At 37.1% G+C, this 15,246-nt stretch overlaps 1 protein-coding gene across 1 annotated transcript in view; it reads right to left on the reverse strand.

The window, feature by feature from the left end:
* PELI2 (pellino E3 ubiquitin protein ligase family member 2) overlaps positions 1 to 15,246 on the reverse strand; it is a 204,296-nt gene that overhangs the window by 13,902 nt on the left and 175,148 nt on the right. The window contains exons 3-5 of the mRNA XM_068526526.1: positions 14,359 to 14,460; positions 3,714 to 3,911; positions 1,966 to 2,154 (exon numbers count right to left, since the gene is read on the reverse strand). Coding sequence (XP_068382627.1) covers positions 1,966 to 2,154; positions 3,714 to 3,911; positions 14,359 to 14,460 — 489 coding nt within the window. The remainder of the gene's footprint in view (positions 1 to 1,965; positions 2,155 to 3,713; positions 3,912 to 14,358; positions 14,461 to 15,246) is intronic.

Below are 15,246 nucleotides of genomic sequence, written 5' to 3' on the forward strand. Positions count from 1 at the left end.
TTATTTAACCTCTCTATGCTACGCCTTCCTCATCCATAAGATGGGGATAATTCCACTTCTCTGACAAGGCTGATGTGCAGATTAAATGAGCTAATGTCTCTGAAATGTTAACGCAGTGTCTGTGCTCAGCAAACGTACACCGACTTCTTACTATTGCTGTTATAATGATGCCCTACTTAGGGCAACCTAGCCCAGTTTTGTATAAAATTATCCTATGATCAGAAACACAAAGTTATTTGGAAAAACAGCCTTCACATTCTCTTCCCTATTTACAGTCTCTTGGAAAGTGTTTAAACAAAGTTTATTGAATTTGTTTGGCTTTCTTAGAAAATGCTTTTCATATTTACTCAGCCATGATGCTCAAGATTGGGCTTTATCATAAAAGGCAGAAGCTATACCTGCAGCTGAATAATGGTGTAAACTAGGAATAAAAATAACAATTCCTGAAAAGCAAACATCCAGTAGAGAACAGCAAACCAGGTTAGTAAAATAGTCCCCCACCTTCTTTTTCCATCTTAGGAATATTCGGTTATCATCCAGCTCTCTGAACAAATGCTAGATCACAACTTCTATTCCCTATATTTTTTCTCTGGTGGTTTGGAAGAAAATATTTGTTCTCTCTTGTTCTAGCTTCTACCTAACAATTAATAAAATTTCCACTCCAGTACTTTTAATTAAGAACCTTTTTGTGCTGTGCCCCATGCCTATGGCAAGATCAGAAACCCAAAGCCTCCTATTTTTCTTTTTTTAAAATCTTTATTGGAGTATAATTGCTTTACAATGTTGTGTTAGTTTCTGCTGTATAACAAAGTGAATCAGCTATACCTATACTTATATCCCCATATCTCCTCCCTCTTGCATCTCCCTCCCACCCTCCCTATCCCACCCCTCTTAGGGGGTCACAAAGCACTGAGCTGATCTCCCTGTTCAATGCACCTGCTTCCCACTAGCTAGCTATTTTACATTTGGTAGTGTATATATGTCAATGCTACTCTCTCACTTCATCCCAGCTTACCCCTTCCCCCTCCCCATATCCTCAAGTCCATTCTCTCCTTCTGTGTCTTTATTCCTGTCCTGTCCCTAGGTTCGTCAGAACCATTTTTTTTTAGATTCCATATATCTGTGTTAGCATACGGTATTTGTTTTTCTCTTTCTGCCTTACTTCACTCTGTATGACAGACTCTAGGTCCATCCACCTCACTACAAATAACTCAATTTCATTTCTTTTTATGGCTGAGTAATATTCCATTGCATATATGTGCCACATCTTTATCCATTCATCTGTCGATGGACACTTAGGTTGCAAAGCCTCCTATTTAAGTTATTAAAATTATTCTCCGTTGAAGAAAGGGTTAAAAACCCAACAGCTTTAGTGCATTTGGGATAAGTAGTAATATTTATAGAAAAAATATAAACATGCCAAGTCAATGTACTATACAAACTATTTCAAGTAAAAAGCTGTAACTATGACTTCGGTGAATCATATAGGGAATTATATATTAATTTCTTACTATTAACTCAAGAAAAAAAAAAAGCTAACTTAATTATCTTTTAGTCCCAGAAAGTCTAGTAAATAATTCTGTAATTCACAATTTTTACTAATTAGTCTTAGACTGCTCAGTTTTCCAAATTAGTAAAGTTTTACACTAAAAATAAGTTTATTCTTCTTAAAGTGAATTTAAGCAGAAACCTGTGGTGAAGTATATTAATAAGATTATGCTCTTAAGGTAGTTAGGAGCAAAAGATAATTTTCTTCCACAATTGGAAAAGCTTAATCATGAAAGGGAAGAAGGCTATTTCCCTCTTACTTTTGGAGGCTCAGAAAATTCTTGTTTTCCTGGGTCAAATGGTACACAGCCCTAAGACCTGTAAAAAGATTTTGAATTTCAGGGGAGGAAAATGATAGCTTTCGAGTTAGGTTAGGTGTTTGTAGTTTCATGCATTATTTGCATGAAGTCCACTCACCAGCTTTCCCCTTTGCTGCGCAGACCTGGTCTCTCGCAAGGTGTACACGTCTCCACAGACAGAGATCTCGCGCCAGACCCCAGGCTGGGACTCCTCAGTGAAGCCCCCTCTCGGATGCATCACCAGGACACCATTGGTCGTGAGCCCATCCATGTGGCCATCGGGGTTTTTCCACTTTGCTGCCTTTTCCTGGAGAGCATACCACAGAAAAGATTATGTTCAACACAAAAAGATTCTAGAATCTCTTTAAAATATTGGGTAAAGGCAGAGGGGAGGAAAGTGAGGAATTTTCATTTTCTACTTAAAGCTAATAATCAGAAGGATAAAAAATGCAGTTAGTCCGACAAAATGAAAGAAGTGCAAAAACAGATGAATGATTTATCGCTGGAGACAAATTTACCTTGGGCACTTAAACAAAACCTGATGCCTGGACCTCTCCCTCACAGATTCTTTTTCAAACCACCCCCCGCCCCCAGGTGATTCCAGGAATCCAGTATATATTCTTCAATTCTATTTGTGCAGTGCTTTCATCCTGTTATCTAAAAATGCTTTATATGAACTCATTATCAGGGAAGTACTAGAAGGAAGAGAAAAAATTTTTTATTAAACAAAATTTCAAAATATATTAAGCCAACAAGTTGTGGCCACTACGTTCTGTTTTCATACGAATCAGTGTTATATCATCAAGGGTGGAAGGCACAAGCGGCTGGATGTAACGGCAGGACAGATGCTCTTGGACGCCTGGCCACAGTGATTTCTTTTTCTTTCCTGGGGACAGAGCCAGATATTGCTCACATGACTTGGGTAAATCTGATTAGGATAAGCCAGTTACGACTGGTTTAGGGGTGGACATGTGACTAAGTTCTGGCCAGTGAGGCCTGAGTGAGTCCTTCTGGGAAGCTTCCTGGAAAGGTTTCTTTGCTCTTTAAAAGAGACGAGGAAGAAACAGTGCCTTTGCTGCCCTTCTTCAGCGGGAAGCTGTCATGCTGCGGGGGGGGGGGGGGGGGGGGGGTTGGTGGAAGTGCAGGAGCCATCTCACCCTCCCCAGGACCTCGCCTAAGGAAGCTGATGTGCCCAGAGGGCAAGACGGAATGAACCTGGCTCCCCAGATGTCACAGAACCACTGCATCAACCAAGCCTGCGGCTGGCCTTCCTGGGCACTTCTTGTAGCATGATACATTTTTATTACCATTTAGGCCATTTTAAAGTGAGGTGTTTTTTTTTCCCCTGCAAAAATATCCTGATTCAAAAAGGGGACTATATTAAAACTGGATATTCACTAAAACTGGGGGGTTTTATTTACATGGACATTCTATGAAGGGAGATATTTTTAGTCTGTTTTGTTCTTTGTGATATCACATCTATAACACCCAATATGGAACAAAGCAAATACTACATAACAATTTTTTGAATGAATAAAGGAATAACATTTTCTTTTGCACCCCAATTATCTAGATCTGACTGTTTTCCTTCTGAAATAAATACATTATGTATGTTAATATACATACTTTTAAAAAGTAATTACTGTACATATTATTTGTTATATTTGCTATATTAACTATAACAAGTAATGACAATTATTTTCAGATTTTTAATAATAGCTTTTCAAACTGGCTGTATGAAAACTAAAATCTCAAAATCTCACCAGAAGCGTTGTGCAAGACAAATTTTTTTGGCCACAATTAAATGTTATATATGATAATAATGGGTGTTTTTCTAGAAACAATGTACTGATTAATAGTACTTACGCCAAGAAATATGTTTTTGGAAGAGTCGAATCCGGCTGCGAATATTCGTGCTGTGTAAGGTTCATTCCTGTCACAGACTATCCTGCAGGCAAACCTGGATATGGTGCTTTGTGTAATTTGCGCTTCGTCATTGTTCTGACTGCCAGAAATTGTGTCTGTAACGACGAAGTCAATAGGGCTTTCTGTTGATCTGCCCACCTAAATAAATCAAATTATACTCATGACCTACTTGAAAAATATGATGTCACCGTATTCATCACATGAAATGAGCGTTCAGGATCCTTTAACATTCATTCTCTCTACTATGAAGGTCAGAATTTAATGAAAAAATCTTTAGTCTGCTCCTTTTCTTGTTTAAGGGAGATGTTATGGTAACCAACTGTTAAGATTGTAAATGTTAAGAAAAACTCAGTTTTCTATTCTAGAGGAAAATAGATCTCAGTCCAAACAGGTTTCTGATCAGGTAGAAACATTACTTACTACTTTCATAGAAAATCATTCTTTTTTTTTTTTTTTTTTTTCTTGTATTTCCAGGTGGGAAAAAAACCAAGATTTTAAAGGAAGCCAGCAAACAAAAGCCCTATTTCCCCCCACTCTTGCCCAGCTCCAGGGGCTGGTTTTCCACACTAAGTGAATCCACCAGCGACTCATGGCACAGAGGGAGAACAAGCCCTACCTCAGACATGAGACCCCAATGCCTATTTCTGTCACTCAGCATAAATGAGAGTGACGTAAAGGGCTATACAGGTCAGCTCAAAGTTTGAGATGCAGTCATATGAAAGATTTAAAAAGCTGATCCTAACATTTCAATTTTGGATTTTTAAAAAACTCTCCTGGGAAAGTCTAAAAAGTGGCCAATAATATTTTATTGGCTTACCTCCCTTGGTAAGTTTAAATGCTGCCAGAAAGAATATATTTCATTAGCATGATCTTAGAGTTCTAACAAAGCTTTTCATATTCACTAAATCCAAATAAGACAGGTACTGCTGTGTCCTGTGAACTGGGAAGTATTTGTTTACAGGTAAGGAAATCCTCACGACAAAACATTAAACCGTCTATGTAATGATGTTCTATGAATCTCTAACTAGGAAACAGTGATAAATGTTATATATGCCAAAGATACGTCTTAAACTAAAATAATTTATATGTAAACAAATCATTTCTTGTTAAATACGATATTAATGTTCTCTCCCAACAACAGTGACTTTGATTCTGAAATTGTCAATGGAAGGAACACACAGAACCCCCAGTGTGTATGTATAAGGCCTCCAAAGTCAATTTCCCCGGTATCTTTATCCTGATCTCAAAATTCTATCTAAAACATAAGCAATGTAATACTTCTTGTCCAAATGAATAAAGGTGAAATAAATATAACAAAATGTATATCTTGCATCAGCATCATTTAGGTCTGCTTGCTTTGGAACAATATTAAATTTCTTTTGTAAATCTCACATATAGATTTTCATGCATAGACTATCTCTGTTAAACCAACAGACAACAGACATCTATTTCTGTTGTTTTTTTACAACCCTTAATTTCTTGTCCTATTGAAATGTGCCTGGAATAAACTAAACCACGGGGTTCACTGAAACTTATCACCTTGAATAGATGCATATTGCCTGAACATACAGGTTTAGAAAACATGTAACTTGTTAAAAAATGCAAGATAAAACCTGAATTAGATTATAAAATCATATCATACGATTCATCTTTCTAAAGTTGCCTGGTGGCGCAGTGGTTGAGAATCTGCCTGCCAATGCAGGGGACACGGGTTCGAGCCCTGGTCTGGGAGGATCCCATATGCCGCGGAGCAACTGGGCCCGTGAGCCACAGCTACTGAGCCTGCGTGTCTGGAGCCTGTGCTCTGCAATAGGAGAGGCCGCGATAGTGAGAGGCCCACGCACCGCGATGAAGAGTGGCCCCCACTTGCCGCAACTGGAGAAAGCCCTCGCACAGAAACGAAGATCCAACACAGCAAAAATAAAAAAATAAATATTTAAAGTTGCAGAATCTTCCCTCGGCTAGATTCATTTAAAAGCTGGATGTGTAACCCAGAAGCTCTACTGATTCAGACTGCTGAATGTTTTTAAGCCTTTTTTTTAAAGCTACTCTCTTTTTCAAGTATATAATACAGTATTATTAACTGCTATCACCATGCTGTATATTACATCCCAGAACTTGCTCATCTTACAGCCAGAAGTTTGTACTGTTCGACCAATATCTCCCCAATTCCATGCGCGCCACCCCCACCCTCTCCAGCCCCTGGTAACTACCATTCTACTCTCTGTTTTTATGATTTTGATTTTTTTTTTTAGATTCTACATGCGAGTGATATTACACATCTGTCTTTTTCTGTTTGATTTATTTCACTTTAGGTTTTTTTTTTTTTTTTAATTAGAAAAGTAAGATACTCTGCAAAATATTTCACAAATATAGGAAAGTATACAGGAGACTATTCCAAACTCAGGAACAAATCTGTCCTGGACCTCGATTCCTATGAAGCTTAGGAGTAAAATGTGAGAAGCTCTAAAACTGCCTGGTCACCACACAAAACCCAGAGCTCTCACAAAGACATAGGCTATGATTTAATTTCTGTCACCTCCGTGGAAGAGGGCAAAGACTTTTCAAACTGTTAAAAGCTCAAAGCTGAAACCATGCTCCAGCAGAATGTCACACAACCACTCCTCGTCTATAGAGATTACTCTCTTCAAGAAAGGCCATTCTGATTTCATTCCAATGTATTAAATTAATGTCTTGATGAATCAACTGAAATTGCCTGTAAAACATGACATTTTATTCCAACTGGAACATACTGCTAAGATCAATTATTTCAAGACATGATACTTACCTGTCTGGTCATTTAATATTTGTTTATCAATTCACTTCCACTTAAATCTAACCTGTAGAGTGTTAGCATATTTCTATACTTTAGGACACAAACCTCATGTTGCTTTTGCCAGGAAAAAAAAAATCTAAGCCACTTTCCTAATGAAAACTCACCCAATGTGGAAGACTTGGAGCCTGTCCTTTCTTTTGACTATTGGATCAACTCTACGTTATTTTAAGGGTAGTCATGTGGACCAGCCATGATGTATCTGAATTTCATCTGATATTCACATAGTGGCCATGGGGAGAATTTTACTCCCTGCTGCTGACTGATATGCACATATACAGCATCATTTGGCACTTTCAGTTGCGTATATATATGAGAAAAGTTTGGGTTTACCTGGTTGTCAGTCAAAGTCAGCACAGGTAAAACGGTGTGAAAGCACCCAAAAGGTCCTCCGTCACCTTTCCTGGACCAATCCTACCCTCGTCCCTGCATCTGTAACCTTATTGTCTCACCTCCTTCCTATGACAAGGATGAGTTATTGCTGCTCCTATCCATGACCAATCTCTCCACGGGTGCTTGGCATCCCACTCTTCTCCCCTTTCCAAGGATTTTACTCCTGAAGTTGGCCCCTCTCTCTCTCCTGAATGATCAATTTCTCTCTCTTACTGGATCACACTGTCAGCTATCAAACATTTTTTTTTAGTTTTTAAAATTTCAACTTGTCACTTAATAGCTTTTAAAAATATAACAAAAATGAGTATTAGAAAAATGATCATCCGCGTGGATGCTTCAGGAATGCCAAACTGCTATTACAAGTTTCCAAACGCATTCCTTCTCGATTTCCTTACTTGTCTCATCCTGCACCGTTAACAGACGTTTCACTGCTTGGCTGAGCAGTTTGAATAGCACCGTTCTAGACTCGTCTCTCATCTTTGAAAATGTTTGCCTTTGCTTGAGAGCACCTCTCGAACTATAGCCCCATTTCTCTGATTCATTTAATGGCAATACTTCTGGAAAAACCTGCCACCAGTTACTACCCTCTGTTTCCTTACTCATCCCCGTGACCCACTCTGAAGCCACTCCAACTCTCAGCACGGCTCTACTGAAACCCCGCCTGCTGAGGTTTCCAGGGCTTACATGTCCTGGTATATCCGTACCTGGTATTAAATTAATGAAACCCTTCCAGGCTAGCTGGCCAACAGCCCCTTTCCCTTCTCCTTCTGTTCTCTCCCCCAGGTAACCTCACCAAATCCCATTTTAGACCCAAAGCCCTGATCTCTCCCTCAGCTTCAGACTAGCACACCCAATCTCCACGTGGATGTCTAATAAGCATCTCACATGTAACATGTTTCAAATGTTACACTGGATCCTCCTCAACCCCTAGGTTCCCTATGTCAGTGAGTGGCATCCAATTTGCTCAAGCTAAAAAATCAATATCCAGGAATCACCCTGGATTTTTTCTCCACACCCACATTTAACCTCGTGTAAATTCTATCAACTCTTCCTCCAAAATGCATCTTCAGTCCTTGCGCGTTTCCCCACCTTAGTTCTAGCTGCCCTCAGCTCTTACTTGGATTTCACTGCCTTAGACTCCAAACTGGTCTCCCTGTTTTCACACTTGCCTCCTACATTTTTCTCTAGACAGTAGTTGGAGATATTGTAACAAAATATAAATTGGATTTTCTCTCTCCCTTGCTTAAATTCCTCCAACAGTTTCCCCCAAACTCCTAGAATAAAACCCAAAGTCTTTACTTGGCCTAAAGGCCCCTTACTCTCCCGGCCTCTGCCTACCTCTCCGAGTTCATCTCACGTCACTTCCCTCTTCCTTCGCTCTGCTCCCGCCTTGGGGCCTTGGCACTGCTGCAGTGCTGGCTTATCTGTGGTCTCTTTGCCTCCTCTAGAATATATGCTCCATGAGAGGGGAGACTTAGCTGTCTATCTCCAGTGACTAGATGAGCATCTGACACAGTAGGTGCTCAAGAAATGAAACTGATGAATGGAGGATTATGACAGTGAGCTTGAACCCTGTGAGCCTGTGAGACACACAAACACACACAAGTACAATGTTTTAGGAAATAATTATTAAAATATTGTTTAACATTTTTCTCAACTAAATAGATGCTAATGAAATGTTACCATCTAGAAACTACTATAAACTAAAAAAAAAAAAAAAAAAAAAAAAAAACCCAAAAAGAAACCCAAACCAAAAAAACCAAAACATAAGGCATTGCAGCATTTAGGTCTGAAGCATATGAAACTGAGAAACCAGAGGGGGAAATGACCACTAACTCTGGTTTCAGGACCTCGTCAGTTTCCTTAAACCCCCAAGATCAGAATCGTCTTTGCCTTTGATTCCTTTTCTAAACTATATTCTTCTTTATATTTTACTTTCTCAATACCTATGCTCTTTTCCCTTTCCTTTATTTACCCCTATTCTAGAAAATAATTACTAAGATCTTATTCTGGCTATATTAACTCAGATTTTGTTAGTCTTAACCCATCTCCTAAATTTAGATCTAGGTTTGACTTTCTCAGGCAATGGTACTTCCGAGTTCTGAGCCTGTTATCTGATTCCACTGTGGGAAATGCAGCACAAGGCCCTTTTTTTGGTTCATTCTGATGTTCTGCTTTTAAATGCTCAATTAACCTACAAATCGTTTTAATGGGCAATGGCTAAAATGAACAGCCCTCAACACCAAGGTCCATACCTGAGAAATATGAATGCTGCAGTGCTTTTGCTCAGTGATTTTTGTCAGTGGTAGGTTTTAGACATGTAAACTTGTTAAAAGGAGGAAAAAATTAAAACAAGCTTGATTTTTCAGGGCCTTCTAAGTTGCTTAATTCTACTCTGCTTAAGAGTGATCTGACATTAATCCTCCAATATGTCCAGTTAGTCTGCAAAAAGAATCAGATTATTTTCATAAAAATAACAAATGGGTTATGTTTTCTTCATACGTCTATAAATTCCTGTTGAATTATCGTGCCTTATTTAAAGAGACTGAGTAGGTACTATGTAGAGAGTGGAGAACTCAGGAGACCTAAACCTTTAGTTCTGCCACTAATGACATCTTTGCCCTTAGGTTAAGTTACCTTTTCTTTCAAAGACACAGATTTCTCAGTTATAAAATTAAGAGGTTAGTATAGTAAAAACTGGTATTTCTCATTGTGGTCCATGAAACTCTGAGGGTCCTTGAGGCCTTTTTAAGGGGCCAGGTCCATGAAGCCATGGTTTCATAATATGAACCATAATATTATGGTTTCATAATAAATATGAAGATGCTGACATTTGCTCTGATGGTGATAAAACAACGATGTGCTTTAGCGGGAATCAAAGCAGTGGCACCAAACTATACTGATGGTCACCGTGTACCTCACTGCTGTGCACTTGCAGTTAAAAAAATGCTGATTTCACAGGGGGTAAGGGTGGGGGAGGGATATGTATGCTTTGATGAAGCAGTAAAAAATTATTAATTTTATTAAATCTTGAGTCTTTTAATATTCTGTGTGATGAAATGGGAGGTATGCATAAAGCATTTAGAAGTTCAAATCAGTATGGAGGTTCCTCAAAAAAAAAAAAAAAAAAAATTAAAAATAAAACTACCATGTGACCCAGCAAACCTACTTCAGGGTATTTATCCACAAGAACTGAAATCAAGATCTCGAAGCAGTATCTGCTGCCCATGTTCATTGCAGCATTATTCACAATAGCCAAGATATGGAAACAACCGAGGTGTCTATTAACAGGTGAGTGGAGAAAGAGGAAGCAGCATATATATACAATGGAATACTATTCAGCCTTAAAAAGAAGGAAATCCTGTCACATGCGATAATATGGATGAATTTAGAGGACATTATGCTAGGTGAAATAAGCCAGTCACAGAAGGACAAATCCAAGTACATGAGGTATCTAAAATAGTCAAACTCACAGAAACAGAGTGTAGAATGCTGGTTGCCAGGGGCTGCGGGGAGAGGGAAATGGGAGATGTTGTTCAATAGGTATAAAGTTTCAGTTACACAAGATATTCGGGTAAGTTCTAGAGATGTGCTGTACAACAGTTAAAATAGTTAAATACTGTATCATGCACTTAAAAATGTGTCAAGAGGATAGATCTCATGTTAAGTGTTCTTACCACAATAAGTGGAAAAAAAAAAGAACTAACAGGAAGCTGAAAAAATCCAGCTAAATCTTTAATTCATTCTGCATTGGGTGAGAAGGAAGAGAGTGAACAATTTGAGTAGAATGTGACTGTACAATAGTGAAGAACACACCATTTCTGTCACTGAAGAATAGTAATGAAACAAACATGTGCAACCACAGTAACCTGTTGATTTTAAGTGGTAAAAAAATGTCCTACCAACAACTGTAAAATTTTCTGGATTTATGTTTTTAGTACTGAGAATCTTCTACCTATGTAACACATTAGTAAAAAATCTTATATATTCAAGATGTATAACTTTGGAAAGTATTAAAGAAAGAAATTATTACAGAGTTCCATAAAAATATCAACAAGGAAGCATATGCAGATGTTTATTTAGGGAGAGCTTTTTCTTTGGGAGAATGAGAAGGAAAAAACATTTAGAATATTATAAAATGGAATGGCATGAAGAGTAAAACCACTGTTAATAATGTGTCTAAATATCATACATGTTACTTTTGATGTACTGGCACTTAAGTAACTATGCCTGTATCTCTGACTGCGACTCACCTTACCCATCTATGTATCCATCTATGTATCTATATAGGATTGTTCAGGTTTTTTAAATAGCTAACACATTCACAAGGTTCAAAGATAAAAAAGCATGGAATACCTCCCTGGATACCACCCTGCCCAGTTCTCTTCCCCACAAAAACCACTGCTCTATTAGTAATGTCCTGTTTATCCTTTTGGAGACTTTTCAAGCATATAAGCATATTTAAATCATTTAACTGTACTAATTTGCTATCTAATAATTAATATGCTAATTAATATGTTTAATAACATTAATTTATTAACATTAAGTAACTTTAATTGAATATAATACTATCAAAGCCTCAATATATTTAATCATATTAACTTTAATTCATTAAACATGTTTGGAGCTCTTTTTGTGACTGTATGAGGCTGTGTGAGCTTTTCCTAGTTCTGCTGTACAGCCTTGGAGGCCTCCACTACATGGCTGTACCTGAGCTTACTTAACTGCTCCTCTACTGAAGGACATTTAGGTTGTTTGCAATCTTATACTATTAAACCACGCCACAAGCAATAAGTTTGTAAAAATGTCATTTTGCATGTATGCAGGGGAATCTCGGGTAAATCTCTAGAAAGAGGAGAGCTTTAGAAAGAGAAAAGCCGAGTCACAGAGTGCAAGCACTGTGTATTTTTCATAGGTATTTCCAAGTCACTGTCCCATAGAGGTCAGACTAATTTATAGGATGTAGGAGAGCATCTGCTTCCCCACACCGCTGACAAAACCTTTTGGATTTCTGCCAATCTGGAAAGTGAAAAATGGTACCTCTGTGTGATCTGAATTCACATTTCTGTTTTATAAGCGAGGCTGAGCAGGCTTTCTTATTTTTCAGAACTATTTATCCCCCCCTCCTTTTTCTGCCCCCACCACGTGGCTGGCGTGATCTTATTTCCCCGACCAGGGATTGAACCTGGGCCCCAGCAGTGAAAGTGCCAAGTCCTAACCACTGGATCGCCAGGGAGTTCCCTATTTCCCCTTTTTGATGTATCTACGATACTTTTTTGACATTTGTTTCAACATCATTTATTTAATAATTTAACTCTCCATATAGAAATGCAAAGCCTCCTGGTTGAATCTGTGTTTGCTTTTTCCACTAGCCTTAATTTTAATTTCCTCTTGTTTTAAAGTACCAAATCTTGAACGGACTCACGGACATAGAAAACAAACTTGTGGTTACCAAAGGGGAAAGCAGGGGGAGGGATAAAATAGGAGTTTGCGATTAACATATACACACTACTATATATAAAACAGATAACCAACAAAGACCTACTGTATATAACTTGTAATAACTTATAATGGAAAAGAATCTGAAAAAAGAATGTATTTCTGTGTGTATATACATGTATAACTGAATCATTTTGCTGTATACCTGAACCTAACACAACATTGTAAATCAACTATACTTCAATTAAAAAAAACAGTACCAAAGCTTGGATATATTATTAATTCCCTTCTTTTTAAATTAATTGATAATTTTTTCCTTTATTATTTCCTTCCTTCTGCTTTCTTTTGATGTGTTTCTGGACTTTCAATTATATACCACTAAAACTATTCTTGAGCCTGTCCTTTCTTTTTTTAAAATTTTTATTGGAGTATAGTTTATTTCTATAGGACATTCCATCTGAAAGCAGCAGAATACACTTTCTTCTCAAGTGCACACGGAACATTCTCCAGGATAGATCACGTCTTGGGTCACAAATCAAGCCTCAGTAAATTTAAGAAAATTGAAATCATATCAGGCATCTTTTCTAATCACCACACTATGAGATTAGAAATCAGTTACAGGAAAAAAACTAAAAAACACTAACACATGGAGGCTAAACAACATGGTACTAAACAGCCAATGGGTAAATGAAGAAATCAAAGAGGAAATCAAAAAATACCTAAACACAAATGAAAACGAAAACACAACAATCTAAAACCTATGGGATGCAGCAAAAGCAGTTCTAAGAGGGAAGTTTACAGCAATACTATCTTACCTCAGGAAACAAGAAAAATCTCAAATAAACAACCTGACCTTACACCTAAAGCAACTAGAGAAAGAACAAACAAAACCTAAAGTTAGTATAGAAGGAAAGAAATCATAAAGATCAGAGCAGAAATAAATGAAATAGAAACAAAGAAAACAATAGCAAAGATCAATGAAACTAAAAGGTGGTTCTTTGAGAAGGTAAACAAAATTGATAAGCCTTTAGCCAGACTCATCAAGAAAAAAAGGGAGAGGGCTCAAATCAGTAAAATTAGAAATAAAGAAGTTAAAACGGACACCACAGAAATACAGAGGATCGTAAAAGACTACTACAAGCAACTCTATGCCAATAAAATGGACAACCTGGAAGAAATGGACAAATTCTTAGAAAGGTACAACCTTCCAAGACTGATCCAGGAAGAAACAGAAAATATGAACAGACTTATCACAAGTACTGAAATTGAAACTGATTAAAAAACTCCCAACAAACAAAAGTCCAGGACCAGATGGCTTCACAGGGGAAATCTATCAAACGTTTAGAGAAGAGTTAACACCCATCCTTCTCAAACTGTCCTCTACTTTCTTACTGTCATTTTTTAAAAGGAACTTTTTCTGATCAGTGTTTAGTTCCTTGAGTTTCTTCCTTCCTTCCAAATAATAGAAGCACTTAAAAGGTTTTACATTTTCTTCCGAGTACAACATCAGTCACATCTCATGAGTTATGCTATTAAATGTTTCCAGTTATTTTTTAAAAGGCCTATAATTGTAGTTTTGATGTCCTCTTTGGTTCAAGTGTTATTTAGGAAGTATTTTGAACATGTTAACTTTTAAAAATAGCTGGCTCTAAAAAAATGTTTGTTCTTGTTTTTAAAGTCTCTTTTTTATTGCACTGAGATCTGAGAATGTAGTCTTTATAATTTCTTTCTGCATTTTTAGAATTAAGTGTTTTCTTAGTCTTTTGAAAACCAAATAGGAACAATTTAAATATTATCCTCACCTTTTTCCCCTTGGACATCACCAAACACTACTGTGCTAGAAGTTCTGACTACATATCAAAATAGAGAATCGAAGGAAAAATGTGCTAAAAATTTCCATGGAAAAAAGAAACATGTTACCTGAAACATATCCGTATCTTTATCATGTGTGTACTCGACCACCACAGTCTGATTCCTTGACAGAGTGTACGATATGCTGTGTTGACCTTTGCAGCTGATAGCCTAATAATGAAATAAAAAATATAAAAATTTGTTAGAATTTCATTTCAACAACTTACCACAATTCTGTTTGTAGTTAAGAGATATCACTCTACCAGCAAAACCCAACACAAGCCAGCATTTTCCTAATGGTCAGAGCCTGTCCCTGCTGTGCCCTGAATTACAGAGGAGCCAGCAGTCATAATACTGGGTTTACCAAATAGTCATCCTTAATACGAAAAATATTTTACTTAAGCCAAATCAAAGTTAATTCACTGGTTTCCAAGACATGATTTAATCATAGTCCTAGAAAAACATATACTTTCTCCATGTTACCTTAACTCAGTGACAGAATTTTCAGACTAATATGATTTAAAATTTCTTAATTTATTTCACACTGAAACAGATAAGTCAGGAACATGTTGTAATAGTATTTTTTCCTACATGATGGAGATTATGAGAGTAAAAGAATCATTGAAAAAAAGTAAAATTCTATAAAAACTTCCATATAATAATGTACTGTTTTAGCCAATGATAATCATACCTATACTCTGTTCTACATCCTATTTAAAACTTGTATAAGCACTTGCTTAACCCAGATATTTATTGAGTTAATAAGGTAGCTAAGTTAGTTTTATCGCCTCTATTTTTAGACTAGACTAAAGCTAATAGTCTTTTTCAAAGAATCCAGAAACCAATAATATGATGTTGTTCTTATTTCCTCCATAATGATATATTTCAACCCATTTTAAGTTGTGGTCACATACTTTAAAATTTCCAAATTAACAAAGAAGTTTATTTAAGTTATAC

The sequence above is a fragment of the Eschrichtius robustus genome, chromosome 1 (genome assembly GCF_028021215.1).
Source record: "Eschrichtius robustus isolate mEscRob2 chromosome 1, mEscRob2.pri, whole genome shotgun sequence".
Lineage (NCBI taxonomy): Eukaryota > Metazoa > Chordata > Mammalia > Artiodactyla > Eschrichtiidae > Eschrichtius > Eschrichtius robustus.